This window comes from Esox lucius, chromosome 17, assembly GCF_011004845.1.
Source record: "Esox lucius isolate fEsoLuc1 chromosome 17, fEsoLuc1.pri, whole genome shotgun sequence".
Lineage (NCBI taxonomy): Eukaryota > Metazoa > Chordata > Actinopteri > Esociformes > Esocidae > Esox > Esox lucius.
Window position 1 is genome coordinate 19,936,144 of NC_047585.1, and position 19,619 is coordinate 19,955,762.

At 39.3% G+C, this 19,619-nt stretch overlaps 1 protein-coding gene across 2 annotated transcripts in view; it reads left to right on the top strand.

Moving 5' to 3' along the window:
• Positions 1-13,384: 13,384 nt before the first annotated feature.
• The window catches only part of suclg2 (succinate-CoA ligase GDP-forming subunit beta), a 110,466-nt gene continuing 104,231 nt past the window's right edge, over positions 13,385-19,619 (top strand). The window contains exon 1 of one of the 2 annotated variants that reach the window (XM_010881800.4): positions 13,385-13,514. In XM_010881800.4, the coding sequence (XP_010880102.1) occupies positions 13,398-13,514 (117 nt within the window). In that variant the 5' untranslated portion in view covers positions 13,385-13,397. The remainder of the gene's footprint in view (positions 13,515-19,619) is intronic. The other variant, XM_010881799.3, reaches the window with a different exon arrangement.

The window sequence follows — 19,619 nt, forward strand, 5'->3', positions numbered from 1 at the left end:
GATCATTTATAAAAAAAATAAAGCATTTGTGAGGGTTTTCAAATGTTAATTCTAATTGATTTAACTTAAGTTGCTGTTTTCCTTCTGAGAGCTAACCAAAACAGGAACTCTCCTGGGTCATCTGGTTGACGTATGCCAGTGGCCGCTCAAACAGAGCTTCTCTAATAGATGATGGTGACGCTTCTCAGTGGACTGATGACTGGTAGTCCTGGAAGTAGTCCTGATCTAGAGCACACAGGACCTCAGACTTGGGTGAAAACTCATCACTCAACACGACAAGGACCCAAAGCACAAAGCCAAGACAATGCTGGAATGGTTTCGGGACAAGTCTGAATGTCCTTGAGTGACATGTCCAAACCCTGTACATGAACCTGTTTGGACATCTGTGGGGAATCCTGAAGATCCCCTGTTCACAGACGATTCCCCCAATCTGACAGAGCTTGAGAGGATTTGCAAGGAAGAATTGAACCAACTGCACAAATTCAGGTGTGCAGTGTCTGTAAACTGATCCCCAAGAGTCATGCTGTCAAGTTAAGGTGCTTTCACAAAGTACCAAATAAAGGGTCTGCATACTCAAGTACATTTTTATTTTTTATTTTAAAATGTCCAAAATGTATCATACCCTGTTTCTGCTTTGTTGTAATTGGGTATTATCTATAGGTTGATTGAACTTTTCTTTATCCATTATCAAATCAGTTTATAAGACAGCAAAATGCTGGAGTCAATGAATGGGTCTTAATACTCTCCGAAGCCGCTAAATGTAAAATATGGCACATTTCTCTCATATACACTTGCTTTCTAAGACTAAAAAGAATGTAAATGCCCAATGTCTTCATGATGTACATTCTATTCTAAGGCGTCTTGAAAGGGGTCTTGAAAAACAACCTGCTTAACCATTCCACAAGACAGTAAACTCTAGCATTGACTGACAAGGGCAGGTACTTCGAGCCTATTACACTACATTTTCTAAAAAATATCTAAGAATATTCATGCCTCTGTTTATTAATATACTATAAACCTGTGTAAAACCTATGCTCCTAGAACCCCCCGAGGTTTTCAGACAGGAAGAAAGTGGGAGCTTGACTTTTGCTGAGCTTATTCATGCAAAAATCTATGACTAAAGTGAAAGTGAAGTGATTTCTACATTGAAGTCTACATTTTCTACCAAAGACCCAAGTTGATCACCAAATGATTCAGTATTAAAACCCAATGATGCTGCATGATAAAACAGAATTCCAGATTTCTGGTGGAAAACTGTGGGAAGTACTTTCTTATTGTCTAGGTTAATGTCAGTCTTATTTAAGCTTGGAGCCAGTGTTGTTGCTGTCGCACTATGCAATGCCTTACTTTTTGGCCCATCGATAGAGGTCATCGATCAAACTATGCCATACAATTATCTACAGAAACAGGTTAGCTTTTAACAAATATGTAATATTTTAAAGGCAATTCTGATTGAATCCAATATTTCTGTGAGATTCGTTTTACCGGGGTAAATGGGCTAATTTAACTATGTGAACATGAACATATCACCAAATGTGTAATTTCAATTTTGTTCGCATCTGCCAAGTAGGTCATTTTTATTTAAAGGGAGAGTGATAAGCCCCCTTATTATGCAAACTCTCAGGAATTATGTTAATATGGAATTATCTTGTAAACCACAATGATGTTCAGTTTGAAATTGATGCAGTTACGCTATCAACAAAGTTGTGCACCCAAATCGTTTGTGGCTTAGCTGGCAGTGTGGCAGTGTAACTTGAAATGAAATAAACATGATTGTGCAAATAGAAACAGATTCATCTCTCACTTTACTCTCGTAGTTTCAAACAGCCCTTTGGGTTTATTCACACTAACAATACGTGTAGCCAGATTTGTGTAATGATTTGATATTAAAATATTGTTCCAAAGAGGATGTGTCTGTCAGAATAGAGGATGGGAAGGGGTTCACCACTCTGTCAAAGATATATTGTGCAACCACTTAAGAACATTTCTCAACATAAAATTGCAAAATGTTTGGCGATCTCATCATCTACGGTACATAATATCCTTAAAAGATTCTGAGAATCCGGAGAAATCTCTATAGGCAAGGCCGAAAACCTATATTGGATGGCCATGATCTTCGGGCCGTCAGGCAACACTGCATTAAAGCCAGACATAGTTCTGTAGTGGAAATCTCAGGCACAGAAAAACTTTCCGAAAACCATTGTCTGTGAACACAGTACATTTCTGCATCCACAAATGCATACCATGTGAAGAACAAACCCTATATAAACAAGATCCATATTTATTTGTGCAAATATTATTTTGGTTTGGTAGCGCAGTAGCTAGTTGGATGCAGAACACAGTGAAAGATGACTCATCAGGCCAGGGGTCCAGGTTTTCTCAATTAGCTTTGACTTGCGGCCACTGTTCTTCTTTGCTGAAGCAATTTGTCCATGTTCAGTATATGTTGTCGTGATTTTTGTGACTGTTCCCCTTGATGCATTGAATCATTTTGCAGTTTTTGTGACTGATTCACCTGCAATTCGAGTACCATAAGTGAATTTTGACTGATGCACCCCCAGCAACCCTACTTTCCAACACTATCAGAATCAGAAAGCGTTTTATTGCCAAGTAAGTTTCACAACAAACTAGGAATTTGTTTTGGTCCGTTGGTGGAGAAAATGTGTACAAGAGAAATTAAAACAAATAAAAATAGTGCACTGAGCATAAAAACATTAGTGTTAATAAATTACAAAAATATATATTAAACAATATGTAAGGTTCAAGAATTGTTCATTTGTGTGTGTATGTGGGGAGCGGGCTATTGTCAGTTTGGCTCCGGGGGCATGTTCATGAGGCCTACTGCTGTAGTAAATTAACTGTTCTTGTTTTGGTCCTGATAGACCTCAACCTTCTACCAGAGGGAAGAGTTCCTAATAGTCCATTTCCAGGGTGAGAGGGATCAGACCCAATCTTTGCCACTCATCTCGCAACCTGGAAGTGTGTAGGTTTTGTAGAGATAGCAGATTTCAGCCAATCACCCTCTTTGCAGAGCGGATGCCTGCCCTTGTCCTTGGGAGTGGCTACAGAGTACCAGACTGTGATGGAGGAGGTCAGGATGGACTCTGTGGAAGTGCACCATCATAGTAGTTCAGCTGCCGCAGGAAGTACATCCTCGGCTGAGCTTTCTTTGTAAGCGAGGTGATGTTCAGCTCCCACTTGAGGTCCTGGGCAATGATGGTGCCCAGAAAATGAAAGGACTACACAGAGCTGACTGGGGTCCATCAGAAATAAATCAGATGAGGGTGGTTTCATCTGCAAACTTCAGGAGCTTGACAGAGTGGTGACTGGAGGTGCAGCTGTTGGTGTACAGGGAGAAGAGTAAGGGCGCCGGTGCTGAAGTCCACAAGCAGGATTCTGGCGTAGATTCCAGGGGAGACCAGATGCTGGAGGATGAAGTGAAGAGCCATGTTGACCATACAGACCACAGACCTGTTGGCTCTGTAGGCAAACTGCAGTGGGTCTAGTAGAGGGTCGGTGATGGTCTTGAAGTGGAACAGTCAAATGACTTCATAACCACAGAGGTTCAGGGTGATGGGTCTATGCTTGTTCAATTGAAAAGGCTCTTAATGCTAAAGAAATCTGATACTGGGTCATTACAGCATCATTATTTAATTTTGTCTTTGTGTATTGAACCACAGAGATATAAGTGTTTTGTTCTTTTGAAACCATCATTTCTATACAATAGACACAGTGCCTAATTAACTAATGATCATGGTTGGAAAATTCAGTCTAGACATAAAAAAAAGTATTTTCCCTGTTTCCCCAGAGTATCACAGGAAAATGTGACTCCATGTCCACTTTCCCCTTCGCTCCATCCACTGTGATCTCAGTACAATGATTCATCAGACTAACACCCTCCTCACCAAACACCTGACTGCTTCGATACGTTTGTTGACATTTCATCAGATCACACAGAATACTAAGGTCCCATGCATTTTTCATGTCTGTCCTGGGACTGCATGCATCACCATCGTCACGGTAAAGAAATCGTCATCTCCTCATCCTCCCAGCTCCTCATCCTCCCAGCTCCTCGTCCTCACAGATCCTCACCCTCACACCTCCCAGGGATATAAGAGGAATCCAGCTGCTTCTCAGAGGTCAGAGGCAGAACTGGAGTTGATGTGGCAGAGGTTTGTAAAGGAATGAAAAGGAGAAGAGGAGCAACTAAGAGTTGACCTAGACCTATGCTGGAGATGAAAGTGGCACAGCGTGCAGTGAGGAGCTTGAGAGGGAATTTGGCTATCTGACTCCCTCATATGCACATCTAAGCTTGCTCAGGTCTCTGCTGGCCTGGCCTGGCAGTCAGTGCATACAGCAGGTGTTGTGTTTGGTATTAGTTATGAGATCCCAACTCCCCAGACAGTGCAGTAAGGCAACGTGTGATATTCAAGACAGCAATAAAACAGGGGCCACCTTTGAAGGAGAGCTTTAGATGGCACCTTTTCATTGTAGTTTTTGTTTTTGTCAGGGTTGTTTTGTGTGTGAGTAAAACAGGGCCCGTTGACAGATGGAAGACTCCTACGCGTGGGTTACCATGTTTCAACAACAGATCAACCTCAAATATTGCATATTACGTAGATTCTTTCAATGTATACAGCTGTTAAGGTTTCAAATGCATTCACTCACCGCCAAACTTAATCTTCGGTAAATAAATAATCTCTAACAATTCCTCATGAAACCCTTCAGGCAATATTAACAACAAAAATTCAACCATGTCTTGACGTCTTTGATCCGATACTAGTTCACATATAAATCCTATGAGGATACAGGTACAACACACACAAAAACGTCAAGCGTCTGATTGGTGCCTCCATTCCATTTTAAACCATAGCCTACAGCATGTTATTTCTCTAGTAAAAGCCATGCCTTGAGCTGAGTGGACTGGATAGTAATCTAGGCTTTGAGGCTTGGGGTAGGATGTGCAGCTCTGTAGGTTTTGCATTGACTTACTCTTCAGTCCAAATATAACATGTAGTCACATACTTCGAGACCTCTGTAATAGAATATTCTATATGCTCAAATATTCCACATCACAGATCTCTCTTTGTACAGTAGTTCATTTCAATAAGATTCGCACATTAATGGAATGTAAAGTGTAGAGGCCCCTTTTTAATCAATTAGATTTGTTTAACCAAATTCTGTTTAACATGTTTAAAAAGTATTTTTTTTCTGTGGTACTTTTCCAGGTTTAGGATTTGTATCATGTTCTTAATTAAAATATTAGAGAACGAGAGACAAACTAAATAGGATGTTCTTAGACCATTTCAGTGGTGATATCACAATATATATATATATATCTTTTAAAAACTGGAATATTATGTACACAAGTGTAATATTTTTTCAGGTTGAAAAAAAAAACTCTTTATCCTAGATCACATAGGTCAAAATGTTTACAGGTATTCACACATCGTAATTGGTAACAGCGCCACCCTCAGGTACTCCAGTTACGTACATGTACATACAGTATATCACCAATACAGACATCTAAAATATGGCCATTTTTAATTACATATTTCCATCTGATGTATATAAAATGGACAATTCTTATACATTTATTTTCATGATTTTCAAGGTTAATATTGACTACAGATGCTTCTCCTATGGGCCTTAAATATGCTCTAAGGCCACTATATTTGTGTATTTCTACCTTCTTGAAGAAATGTTGAAACATTTATTGCAAAACATGACAGAAATATACGATGTGAAGTGTCAAGATTAATATTCAAAGTCTTCAAAAGTTTTCAAGTCCCAGATTGAAGAACTGTTTTGTGATGTTTTCCCCTGTACATACAACCCTGCTATATTGACACCTCAGCATTCTAAGATTAGATTGCATATAGAACGTCCTAGCTGCAACTTCAAAGGAGTCTGTGCATATAGGAGTTAGTCTTATTTTTTAATGAATACATTTTTCTCTTTTGTGAAAGACCACCTAAATAGCATTATTATTTATATAACTTCTTTTGACCATAAAAATAATAATAGAACTCCCAAGGTGTTCCAAGGTGGCACATAGGTATTGTTCCTAAAAAAATAAAAACATACAAACAAAAAAAGTGAAAGTTCTTGTTCCAAATACTCAGGATTTTCTTTTATTAAAGCAATGTAATTTTTGACTAAAGACATTTTTGGGGTTATAGAGAAATATTGTAAAGGGCTGGGGAAGAAGGCACAGATATAGACATTGATGTGACAGTGAGGGCAAGATAGTGGGATGCAAAAGATGACTAATTATCTTTGCATTCTGTAATTAAAATATGTGCTGACCACAGAATGACCATGGACTATGATCTTCATCGTGGGTCTTAATGGCATCTTTTTCTCATTTTAATTTCCCCTTCAGGCAGCAGGTTTACTTTTTCTCTGTGACTAAGCTTCTAGATTCCTTGCCTGTTGACTCAGCAGTTAAGTGCATTAATTCCCCATTTCTCTGACTCATTTGGTATTCGGGCAGATAGAAAACAAGACCTTCCTGTGGATACCAAATGCTGCATAAAGCTGTGAGCAAAGATATGATAAACTAAGTCAGGAAGAAGGGCTTTGACTGGGATAACAGTACATTAACAAGGCTGTCAGCCATTTTGGAACTCTTCTGCCTGAGTACATCATATTATGTAATTCATTAATACAGGCAGAGTAGCACACCCAAATGGCCGTGTGCTTCATAGTATCTCTTCTTCACTCCAGGAGACTGAGAGCAGCATATAAGTGGTGAGTGAATATAATGAAAGGGGCCTATTTGCATTGCGTCAGAAGAGAGTGACTGTGGCATTAAATGTGGGCTGAGTGAATATAAAGAGGAGCAGCAAAGACTTGCAATTCTCTTACTCAGGATTAAGCTTTGTCTGGGACGGCCAGAGGGCAAAGGGCTATTAGGCTGGAACTCAGGAGGATTACTCAGTAGACCCTCTCTCTTTGCTACTCTGTGTTACTCCACGGCAACCCGGCCAGCTAATGAGATGGACACCGCCTCAATGTCTCATTGACTTCTACAGAGGGCCCTGGGAGGGGCATTGTTAGAACTATGTATGTCCAAAACTCTTGGTTTCATCTCACTGGTGGAAAATAAAGATAACAGACGGACCAAAAAAAATACAGGGACAGAAAGACAGAAAAAAGTATTGGAACCCGCATTCGCCAGGGTGGGCCCCGAGACCACAGCCCCACGCGGTTAGCCCTGCGGGTAGTGTGTGAAGCCCACTGCCGTTACAGAAGTGTGAGGCAGGGGAATGCAGACTGTATAGTCATCAATGGATCTGTTGATCTCCTCTGGCTCTCCATGCCCACAGCTGAGTGCTCACCAACTGGATTATGTGGAGAAACCGTAAAACACTTGTGATGCCACTCTCCCTCCCTCCTCTGACACGGAGATCAGATGTGTGACAGTCTTATCTCCCCCTCAGAGATGCAGGATACGTGGTTGTAGTAGAAGAGACCAGAGGTTGTTAATGGGATTGGACATACACAGGCGTTGCAGTTTCTAATGACTTTAAAGCTGTAGGAAGTTCATGCGTAGATGACTTATTGAGTATGGTCATCTGAGATGCACATCATTAAAACATTTTTGGAGCCTAAGTCAAAAATCTTATAATCATGATGAAACTGGGTAAATCACTGTTGGAAACACATGATCTGACTTCCACTTATGAATTAAAAGGCTAATAGATGAAATCAATGCATTGTATTTGAGAAGTTTGGTCCTTGTTCTATTGCCACGCATTACGTTATATTCCCCATTAATTCCTCCTTTCATACTATCATACTACGTAAAATGCATGTACCTGCACCAACTAATTACTCAAGGGGAAGAATGGTTTTCATAACCATCCAACAAAGTATTATGTAGTTTATGTTTGAATAAATGCACTATGGGGGGAAATCTGTGGAAGGTTGACATTGATACAGTCAATTTATAATGCTCTGTTGTTATAGCCCAGGAACCAAGGGACTTGCTGTGTGCTGTTGAGATGGCAGGAAGCCTGTATGGAGCCAGACACAGGAAGTGGCCCTATAGATAATGATTGCCAGTAACATATTTTGCACCCACTTTTCTGGAATTCCTGAGCAATTGAAGTATGAACTGATTTTTAATCAGGATTACAGCAAAACAACGATTTGGTTCTTCTTCAAGAAAGAACAATGTCTGACATGAAGGTTTCATGTTGTATTGTATGCATTGCATTAGTCAGACACATCAATGTCCTGACAGGCTTGTCAAACCAAGGCAAAGGGAAAACCTAAACCAAATGCCTGAAAAAGTTAATAACCTGTCAATCATTCTGTTTGATTTTGGTAGTTATAGAAATGTTATCTCGAGTGGACTCCAATTTCAGATCACAGCATTTATCCTATGATATAGGCAAGTCAATTTTACATAGATGGCACAATTTGTTGACAGATGCAAATATTGTGCAGCAATTGCTTCTAACCAAATTTTTTGTGTGGCACATGTCATAATGTAAATAAAGGTCATAATTATACTCTCAGAATATTTTACTTTATGAAATATGGATCGCTGATGATCAAAAGATCCCATCAAAATGAGGAGATTGGCAGTGGAAAGAATGGAAAACAAATTAAGCAAATTAATTTGTCATTGTAAAATGTTGGCAAATTTGCACGTCAAAAGCAGAATTCATTTCACTGTAAAAACAGATGTATTTATTTTATAAGGAAGCATGTTAAAAAAGAGAAGTCCCAGAACACCCTGAGATTTAAGTGAACATTTCAGAGATTAAAGTCAGAACTTATGCAAGACGAGTCAGACAAATCCTTTGAGAACAAAGTCTGAATTTAGCATGTATTCACATTATTGTACAATACTTCTGCCAATTTAAGAAGCAACACTCATATGGTGAATATATGGAACATTTTACGTACCATATACATTTAAGTAAGAAAAGACTGCAATGCTCATTCACCAATAAAGGAAAATATATAGAATACCGCTCTGGATTATTTTTTTTTTAAACCAAAGAAAGGTTTTGAGTGAGGAACAGAAGGGTTAAAATTAAGAGACCACTGCAAATTGAACACTTCCTTTTCAACTTTTGTGGAAAGGAAAGAAAAAGGAGCAGTGAACTCTTAATTTTTTCCAGAGCTGTATATATCATTATATTTGTGTTAAAATTCAACAATTAGGCAACAATGATCAGTAACAATTTGTTTTAAATATTGTTGGTGAATATATCTTATCAAAAGGTAAACAAAAAAGGTCTGAAATGTGTCTTAATTGCAGCCTTTATCTAAACAAAAGATGCTTTTTCAATAAGGGTGTGTAGACTTTAGATATTCATTGTATAACACAATGTGAACCCTGTCCTATGATAATCAGTGAAATAGGTGCTGGCCAGTAAACACCAAAACTGGGTATGACAAGGTTCCCTTTGTAATGACTATTGCTTCTTGATGCTTGAGTGGTAGAAAAGTATATTTTTTGTGATAATGGTGTAATGTCCAGTCGTAGATATACATATGAGTAATGTTCCCGTTTAGTATATGAAATTATGTGTTTGACAGGTAAAAAGTCCGTAGTGATGAAGAGTACTCCAATCAGTGAATGGTGGTAAAGATCTTATGAATCTCGATCAATAACCATTCTTGTCTGCTACCTGTTTACCTGTGACTGTGTACGCCTGACCCCTGACCCCAGTGACACTTCCCTCTAGTGGTGCGAAATGAGAGCCCAAGTGGACGTAACTAGACAACACAAACTCTTCAAAAGGTTGATGAGCTATTTTCATGTAATGTTCAATAACTCCAATATGGTTGTTTGTAACTGAGCTTACAACGGTGTTGTTTAGGGTCTAGTGCTTAACTCCCCTCACATCTCTCTGACATTAAAAATGGAGTATGACTTGCGTAAAATCACATTACGAGAGTTGCAATTCATGTTAGATTAGATTTTAATGGGCACAATCTGGGATGTGAAAAGATTTTGTTGTACTGGCACTGGGTAAAACTGAGACATAAAAGAACAAGGGGAAATGGCAGGAGCTTGGTTTTATATATAATTTGGCATGCGTCTGAGCGGACAACACTGATTTGTTTTTGCTTTACAGGTAGAGATGGGTAAAGACGGTGAAATGTGTTTTATAGGGCTTGGTTTAAGCGAAATATGTATCAGTGTTTTTGAATGATGCCTAGTTGTTCTGGACGTTGTGGGGTGACGTTGGTGACCAGCTGAATGGAGTCTGTGTCGAACTAAACTCTAGGGCAGCATGCACAGTGGTTGTCCTGGGCGAGTTTACATTCAGCATGGTTTTACCATTATTTGCAGACACTGATCATCTGTAAGCGAGTGTCTCTCTCACTCTCAGTCAAAATCAATGCTGTTCAGGATCTCTTTGGCCTCTCTGCCCTTTATAGATGTAGGGGTAATGAGTACAATAAATAACTGGGTGAGTGGGTTATTTAGCTTTTCAGTCAAGCTCACACAACTAAGTCCTGCTGTCCTCAACCCCTACCTCCCAGTCTGTCTACTGAGGCCTGCTGTCCTCAACCCCTACCTCCCAGTCTGTCTACTGAGGCCTGCTGTCTTCAACCCCTACCTCCCAGTCTGTCTACTGAGGCCTGCTGTCCTCTACCCCTACCTCCCAGTCTGTCTACTGAGGCCTGCTGTCTTCAACCCCTACCTCCCAGTCTGTCTACTGAGTCCTGCTGTCTTCAACCCCTACCTCCCAGTCTGTCTACTGAGTCCTGCTGTCTTCAACCCCTACCTCCCAGTCTGTCTACTGAGTCCTGCTGTCTTCAACCCCTACCTCCCAGTCTGTCTACAGAGGTCTGCTGTCTTCTACCCCTACCTCCCAGTCTGTCTACAGAGGTCTGCTGTCCTCTACCCCTACCTCCCAGTCTGTCTACAGAGGTCTGCTGTCTTCTACCCCTACCTCCCAGTCTGTCTACAGAGTCCTGCTGTCTTCAACCCCTACCTCCCAGTCTGTCTACAGAGGTCTGCTGTCTTCAACCCCTACCTCCCAGTCTGTCTACTGAGGCCTGCTGTCTTCAACCCCTACCTCCCAGTCTGTCTACTGAGGCCTGCTGTCTTCTACCCCTACCTCCCAGTCTGTCTACTGAGGCCTGCTGTCTTCTACCCCTACCTCCCAGTCTGTCTACAGAGGGGAGTGGCAGCTTGGATCAGGTCTGAAAATCAAAGTGAATTGGAATGGAGTGGCTCAGAGTAAATGAGATGACATTGTGTACATTCTCTATTAACTTCACTTGTCTCTCTCCCCCTGCAATTTACTGTAAAGTAATTTGTTAGTATAGTTTTCATATTAATAACCTTAGCAAGGGAAACGTCTGGAGCTTAGCCTTTAGAAACCTGGATCCATTTCTTTTCAAAGTGGTTTGAAAGCCCTAAAAATATATAGCATGTTTTAATGGTTGATGATAATTGCAAACATTTATGCACATATCACTATGCATCAATTATGTCCCCATGCAGTCTATTTAATTAGTTTTTTTATTTTTATTATCATCACTTTTTGTTTGATAAATTGCTTTATTATATGAAAGGTACAGTGGGTATAGTGGGTACTTTATTATATGAATATATAGTGGGTATAGTGGGTGCTTTATTATATGAATGTATAGTGGGTGCTTTATTATATGAATGTATAGTGGGTGCTTTATTATATGAATATATAGTGGGTATAGTGGGTGCTTTATTATATGAATGTATAGTGGGTACTTTATTATATGAATATATAGTGGGTATAGTGGGTGCTTTATTATATGAATGTATAGTGGATATAGTGGGTGCTTTATTATATGAATGTATAGTGGGTACTTTATTATATGAATATATAGTGGGTATAGTGGGTGCTTTATTATATGAATGTATAGTGGATATAGTGGGTGCTTTATTATATGAATGTATAGTGGGTGCTTTATTATATGAATGTATAGTGGGTGCTTTATTATATGAATATATAGTGGGTATAGTGGGTGCTTTATTATATGAATGTATAGTGGATATAGTGGGTGCTTTATTATATGAATGTATAGTGGGTGCTTTATTATATGAATGTATAGTGGGTGCTTTATTATATGAATGTATAGTGGGTATAGTGGGTGCTTTATTATATGAATGTATAGTGGGTATAGTGGGTGCTTTATTATATGAATGTATAGTGGGTGCTTTATTATATGAAGGAGGTCACCAGCTCTTTTCAAAATGAAATAAAAACACATACATTTGTTTATTTATTTACACACAGGTACCCAAAAAGACTATTGCTGTAAACGCTACCTTAGTTGTTGTACTGAATGAAGGGGTCTGAATACTTACGCAAATGTGATATTTCATTTTATTTATGAATTTTCAAAAAATAATTAAAAAGTATAGCCCAGTCTTTTTAAATGTGGATAGTTAAACGCCAATTGATGTGAGTCTTGCTTATTGAAAAGAGTTCCTGCGGGAAATACATCACTGAGATCTGGTGGCATCCTTCATAGAATGACCAGATTTAGTGGAAAGTTGGGAAATCATGAATTTCTGTTTGTACTAGTAAATGTGTGTTAATGTTTGTGTTTTGCCAGGATACTGCAAATGTATACAATTTCCTTATAATATATAAATAATTAAAGGAAACAGTCACTTCTACTGGAAAATGTGTGTTCAGGGTCGGTTCTAGGCATAATGTCACTTGTGACATTATAGCGGTTGCCCCCAAAACAATAATAAACTTAGTTTCAAAATATTTTTTGTTTTAAATTTTTCTCCTTCCCAAAATTGCTACAGTGTTCTCCGATTGTCATTTTGATTGGGAGTCTGCGTCAACATTCCCTATGAAGGCTAGAACTTGTGGTTTTCTAGTTTCTAGTTATATTTATAGATTATAAATTGCTCGTTAGATTGTGTTGAGGAGATCTTTTTATGACAGAAATGTATCATTGATAACATTATCAATTTGTATATTAAGTAGTTGTGGTATGATTAAATGCCGATTTAAGCGGTTTGAATTAGTCAAATGGCCAGGCTATTCATGCGAGTGGCGCCCCAAGAACGCACGAGAAAGACAATGATTATCAATATGTAACTACGGAGTGAATATCCAATAATCAGTAAGGAGGCAATCCCGGAGTTGCGGTCAGATGAAGCAATTTATGCTAAAGTTGTGTTTTGATCTAACTTAGTTTGACTCGTCACTGTTTGAAGGTGTGCACTCCACAGACAGCCATAATATACCGCTCGAATAAACGACGATGTGTAACCATTATGTACGTTAATGTAGGCTACGTAACAGGACACATTAACGTTACCAATCTCCCCCAAAGTATCTCTGGTAAGCCAGCTCTTTAATCGCAACGCCCACTTCCGTCAGCCTTCCTATCAACGGTCAGATTGCGTGCACATGGTCCTTCACAGTGATCTCTTCTGCGTCAACATGGCGGCATCCATGGCATCCCAGGCTGTAGCGAGAGGACTACGTGGAGCAAGTGCCAAACACTTGTTTCTTGAAAACTTCAAGGTACAAACATAATTTAAAAGGTTGACAATATGCTTCCTATGTTATGATGAGTAGTGCGGTTTTTGGCATTGTCTTCGAGTGCTCTTGAATTTGTTAGCCTTGCTTGCTGTACCCATAAACTGTCTGTTGACAGATCAAAGTTGTGATGGCTGACGTAAGTGTCAAGAGTGTGAAGTCCTTAACTAGCGGTCGAATTGACAGATGTAATACCATTTAACATTTCGAAACTGTTTTTAGAACACGAACACCATTTGACTTTTATAATCAACATCAGCATGCGTTTTTGCATTATATTATGGCAGTACGTGTAACCTTGGAGAAAGTGTTTTTTTTATCAGTCAGTTTAATAATTTGTGGACTCTTCTGATATTTGGTTATTGTAATGGATTTCCATTTGTGTAATGGTAAAAATATGCAGTTTAATTTGTCACTTGTTATTCACAATATGTGCTGAATTTGAAACATTTGATGTAGTAATTATTGCAATTTAAGGGTATATTGGAATGAAATGTAATAGAAATTGACTTTTGTCCATTGGGTAACTTGCTATGCAAACCTTGAACCTAATTCTGCTGAGTCGTTGGGTTGTTGTAGTGCAAAGGTCAGTGTATTGGCTCTACCTTCTCTGTTTAGCTGTTACTAAAGACTTTTCAGTTGAGTCACTAAGCTATAGGCCTATTACATGTTCTATGAATGCAGTTCTGTTACATGGGTTGGTTATTTAAAAGCCTTGTTACTACTGGCATTTTAAAGGGGCCTTAATGCATTGATAAATCTTTTTCTTATATACCGCAACATTTTCTGTTAAAATAAAGAACTAGATGGATGTAACATGCATATATAGCTCTGGAAAAAGAGACCACTGCAAAATTCAGTTTCTGGTTTTACTATTCATAGGTATGTGTTTGAGTAAAGTGAACAGTTTTGTTTTATTCTATAAAGTACTGACTACATTACTCCCAAATTCCAAATAAAAATATTGTCATTTTGAGTATTTATTTGTAGAAAATATTAAATGGTCAAAATAACCTGGAAAAAAAAATTCGTTTTCAGACCTAAAATAATGCAAAGAAAATTTATATTAATTTTTCAACAACAAAATACTAATGGGTAGAGAACAGAAATCAATATTTGGTGGAATAACCCTGATTTTTAATCACAGCTTTCATGTGTCTTGGCATGCTCTCCACCAGTCTGTCACATTGCTGTTGGGTGACTTTATGCCACTCTTGGCACAACAATTCAAGTAGCTCGGCTTTGTTATATGGCTTGTGACCATCCATCTTCCTCTAGATCAAATTCAGTGGGGTGCTGAGGCATCCCCAGATCATCACCGATTCTCCACCAAATTTCACAGTGGTTGCGAGACACTGGCTTGTAGGCCTCTCCAGGTCTCTGTCTAACCATTAGATGACCAGGTGTTGGGCAAAGCTGAAAATGTGACTCATCAGAGAAGATGACCTTACTCCATTCCTCTACGGTCCAGCCCTTATGGTGTTTTGCAAACTTCAGCCTGGCTCTTCTTTCTTTCTCATTAATGAAGGGCTTTTTTCAAGCTTTGCACAACTTCAGCCCTGCCCCTAGAAGCCTGTTTTGAAATTTTGAAATTTTCAGGATGGAAGCAACCTGATGCTCACTGTATCCCTCTGCCAGTAATGCCAGAATTGAACCCTCCTTTTCCTCACTCAAAGCTTTTCTTTTCAACTCTTTTGTCATGCTGAATAGTTTATTTTTTTTAAATTCTAATTACCTTTGAGGTACTATTTGCACTGTTCTTTCCATTCTGATCCTATTGCAAGAGGATAATGATGACCACAGCAGTGGTTTTTATGCTTTTCCTCATTAAATTAGGTTTGGTTCAGGTAATCACCTTTTCTGTACCTCATTAAGTAAAATGAGGTGTGCCTGTGTTGAAATTTAACAGACAGTGGAATGGAATGGCTGCCATACATGTAGAAATGCTGATTTAAGAAATATTAGGAGTGGTCTCTTAATTCTTTCCAGGGTTGTAGATTGGTAGAGACATTGCTGACATCACTATTAGTTTCTCTTTTCCGTGTGTGTGTGTGTGTGTGTGTGTGTGTGTGTGTGTGTGTGTGTGTGTGTGTGTGTGTGTGTGTGTGTGTGTGTGTGTGTGTGTGTGTGTGTGTGTGTGTGTGTGTGTGTGTGTGTGTGTGTGTGTGTGTGTGTGTGTGTGTGTGTGTGTGTGTGTGTGTGTTAGGTCTAACTATAATCATGGGGTCCCCATGAGGAAAAAGTAAATTTCCGGCTCAGCGTTTAGGGTCAAACTTACAATTCATTTTAGAGTAAGAATTTGGGTTTCTTTAAGGTCCAGGCGTTGTTGGTTAAGTTTAGGGTTAAGGTTAGGCATTACATCTAGGTAAAGTTTAGGCATAAATGTTACTTTATTGAGGTAGGGTTAGGATTAGGTTTAGGGTTAAGATTAGGGCAAGGGAGCATGCAATTTCTATTTTCTGGTCCCCATGAGGGTAGCCATACAAACAAATGTGTGTGTACTCAATAGGTACATTTAAACCAACATTTCTATTGGCTCTGTGCCAAACCTGACAACCCCGGTGAGTTACATCTCAACTGAATTTGCAGTATGATGCACAGTGAGATAATTCACATTGGGAGGAGAATTCAAGGAGCAAAACATTTTAATTGGTGAGCAAAAGCAGTGTACAGTTAGGTCTGGAAATATTTGGACACTAACACAGCTTTCATAATTTTGTCTCTGTATGCGCCACTACAATGGAGATGCAATTGAAGTGCAGACTTTCAGCTTTAATTCAAGGGGTTGAACAAAAATTTGGTATGAAACGTTTAGCAATTACAACCATTTTCATGCACAGTCCCCTGACTTCAGGGGCTCAAATGTAATTGGATAAAATAACCCAATCAAATAAAATGTTCATTGTTAATACTTTGTCCAGAATCCTTTGCAGGGAATGACTGCTTGAAGTCTGGAATGCATGGACATCACCAAATGCTGGATTTCCTCCTTTGTGATGCTTTGCCAGGCCTTTACTGCAGCAGTCTTCATTTGTTGTTTGTTCGTGGGTCTTTCTACCTTCAGCAAGGCAGAAATGCATGCTCGATCGGGTTGAGATCAGGTCATTGACTCTGCCATTGCAGAACTCCTGGGTTGATTTCACAGTATGTTTTGGATCTTTGTCCATCTGTTAATTGAAGCGCTGTCCATTCAACTTTGCTGAATTTGTCTGAATCTGAGCAGACAATATCCCTAAATACTTCAGAATTCAACTGGTTGCTTCCTGTCACATCATCAATAAACTTTGGTGACCTAGGGCCATTGGAAGCCATGCATGTCCATGCCATCACATTGTCTCCACCGTGTTTCACAGATGATGTGGTATACTTTAGATCATGATCCGTTCCAAGCCTACTTTTCTTCCCATCAATCTGGTACAGGTTGATCTTAGTTTCATCTGTCCAAAAAATGCTGTTCCAAACCTAGGCTGGGTTTTTTTTGTCTAGTCTGGCCTTTCTATTCTTGAGGCTTATGAAGGGTTGTGGTGAAACCTCTGTATTAACTCATGTGAAGTCTTCCCTTTGTGGTAGACCTGAATAATGATAAACATCGATCAGCCATAACATTATGACCACTGGTCAAGTGAAGAACACTGATAATCTTGTTGTCATGGCACCTGTCAGTGGGTGGGATGTATTAGGCAGCAATGAATATTCTGTCCTCAAAGTTGATGTGTTAGAAGCAGTAAAATTGGGCAAGCTAAGGATTTTGACAAGGGCCAAATTGGGATGGCTAGACGACTGGGCCAGAGCATCTCCAAAACTGCCGCCCTTGTGGGGTGTTCCCGGTCTGCAGTGGGGCTGCGTAGCTACTGTTAGAAATCAGCTGTTTCGTATAGTGGTTGTAATAATTATCGCAAACCCTTTTGTCAAGGGAGATAGAAAGTATATTATTCATTGCAGCATTAGAAAGTCTTGTTCATGAGGCTATGGGCCTGGTCTTCCTTACACAACCTCAATCTCTTCTCACTGTAATGTTGGTTACAAGCTGATATATACATTGAAGGGTGTGTCTACCTAGCAAATATCAGGTTTCCAAGACAGTAACCCCCATGCCAAATGGTCAATGTAAAACATTGCTGGGGTTAGTAGAGCGCAACCTACAGAGAGATAATCTAAACAGAGAGGTTTCTGTTGTTCTCATTATTTAGGCACATTCACCTACAATGAAACATACATTCACATTGTAATTTTTAATGCTCAGATTCCACACTACAGACCAGTCAGGGTGCCCATGCTGACCCCTGTCCACTGCCGAAGGCACCTACAATGTGCTCATGAGTATCAGAACTGGACCCCGGAGCAATGGATGAAGGTGGCCTGGTCTGATGAATCACGTTTCCTTTTACATCACGTTGTTGGCCGGGTGTGTGTGTGTCGCTTACCTGGAGAAACATGGCACCATGAAGCACTATGGGAAGAAGGCAAGCCGACGGAGGCAGTGTGATGCTTTGAGCAATGTTCTGCTGGGAAACCTTGGGTTCATGTGGATGTTACTTTGACATGTACATGTACTACCTACCTAAGTATTGTTGCAGACCATGTGCACCCTTTCATGGCAACGGTATTCCCTGATGGCATAGGCATCTTCAGCAGGATAATGCGCCCTGCCACAAAGGGGTTTTTCTTTACCATGGAAAGGATCCTACGATCATCCACCACTGTTGTCTTCTGTGGATGTCTAGGCCTTTGCAAAGCTCACCAGTGTGTTCTTTTTTTTTTTTCTCAGAATGTCCCAAATGGTTGGTTTGTCCACTCGGAATGTTCCTGTTATCTCTCTGATGGATTTTTGTTTTGCAGCCTAAGGATGGCCAGTTTCACTTGCATTGAGAGCTCTTTTGACAGCATGTTGTGGGTTCACAGCAACAACTTCCAAATGCGAATGCAACACCTAGAATTTCCAGACCTTTTACCTTCTTAATTGATGAAGAAATAACGAAGGAATAGCCCACACCTGTCCATGAAACAGATTTTGAGTCAATTGTCCAATTACTTTTGGTCCCTTGAAAAAGACAGAGCTACATATTAAAGAGTTGTAATTCCTAAACCCTTCTTCCAATTTGGATGTGAATACCCTCAAATTAAAGCTGAAAGACTGCATTTTAAGCCCATATTCATTATTTAACTAACTAGAATATGTTTTGGTAAACAGCCAAAATAACAACTTGTGTCAGTGTCCAGGTATTTTTGGACCTAACTGTATATTGATATGTACTGTATGTTTTGATCCTGCCTTGAAAACCACAGAAAATGAAAAAGAGGGAAATGCGTGGAGCAATGTTTACCAAAATAGCAATGCATGTTTTCACTTTTTGGATGATTACTGCAGTTATCAAAGTACAGGAATAGCACATTTTGAGGATTGTAAAATTGTTTACTTCCTCTTCAAAACCACATTCACTGGGGGTTTGAGAAAATGACTAGGCCATGTGACTGAACCATCAAATCAGATTTATTTATTTAGGAAATTATTTTCTGTATCTTATCACTTGCTAGTTGGGCTACTCTGACAAACTGACAAGAATATGTGCTCGATAACTAGCACGTTCGATAAATACCATGTTAGGCTTATCGTTAACAAGCTAGTGTGATCGCTGGGTTAATCACTAGTGGGGTACTTTTAGACTGCCAAAAGCTCTCAAACTAATGTTAGAATTTTGTGGTTTTAATAAGTGAACTTGCACTATGATTTCCAACATTTAAAGCAACTAGGGAACCTTTGTAGCAGAACTTGTTTTTGTCACCTTAGCTTACTAAAAACATCAGTTAGAAGCACTAACAGCCTACATCGTTGCAGACACCTGTTACTATGACAACTAGCTTAGCAATCAAATAAATAAGAATGAATAGAAATTGCTACATTCCATATGTATGGAAGCATTTTAATTTGACGGGCATATGAGAAATGTAATGTTGATCCGTATGCATTAGGTTATGTAATGTTTGATTTCTATCACAGTAACCCGCCCTCAACATTGAGGCGACCAATCGTGTAAATTTTTTCTGACTTACCTCTTTCTCCATAAAAAGAAGATAAACACAATTTATCAG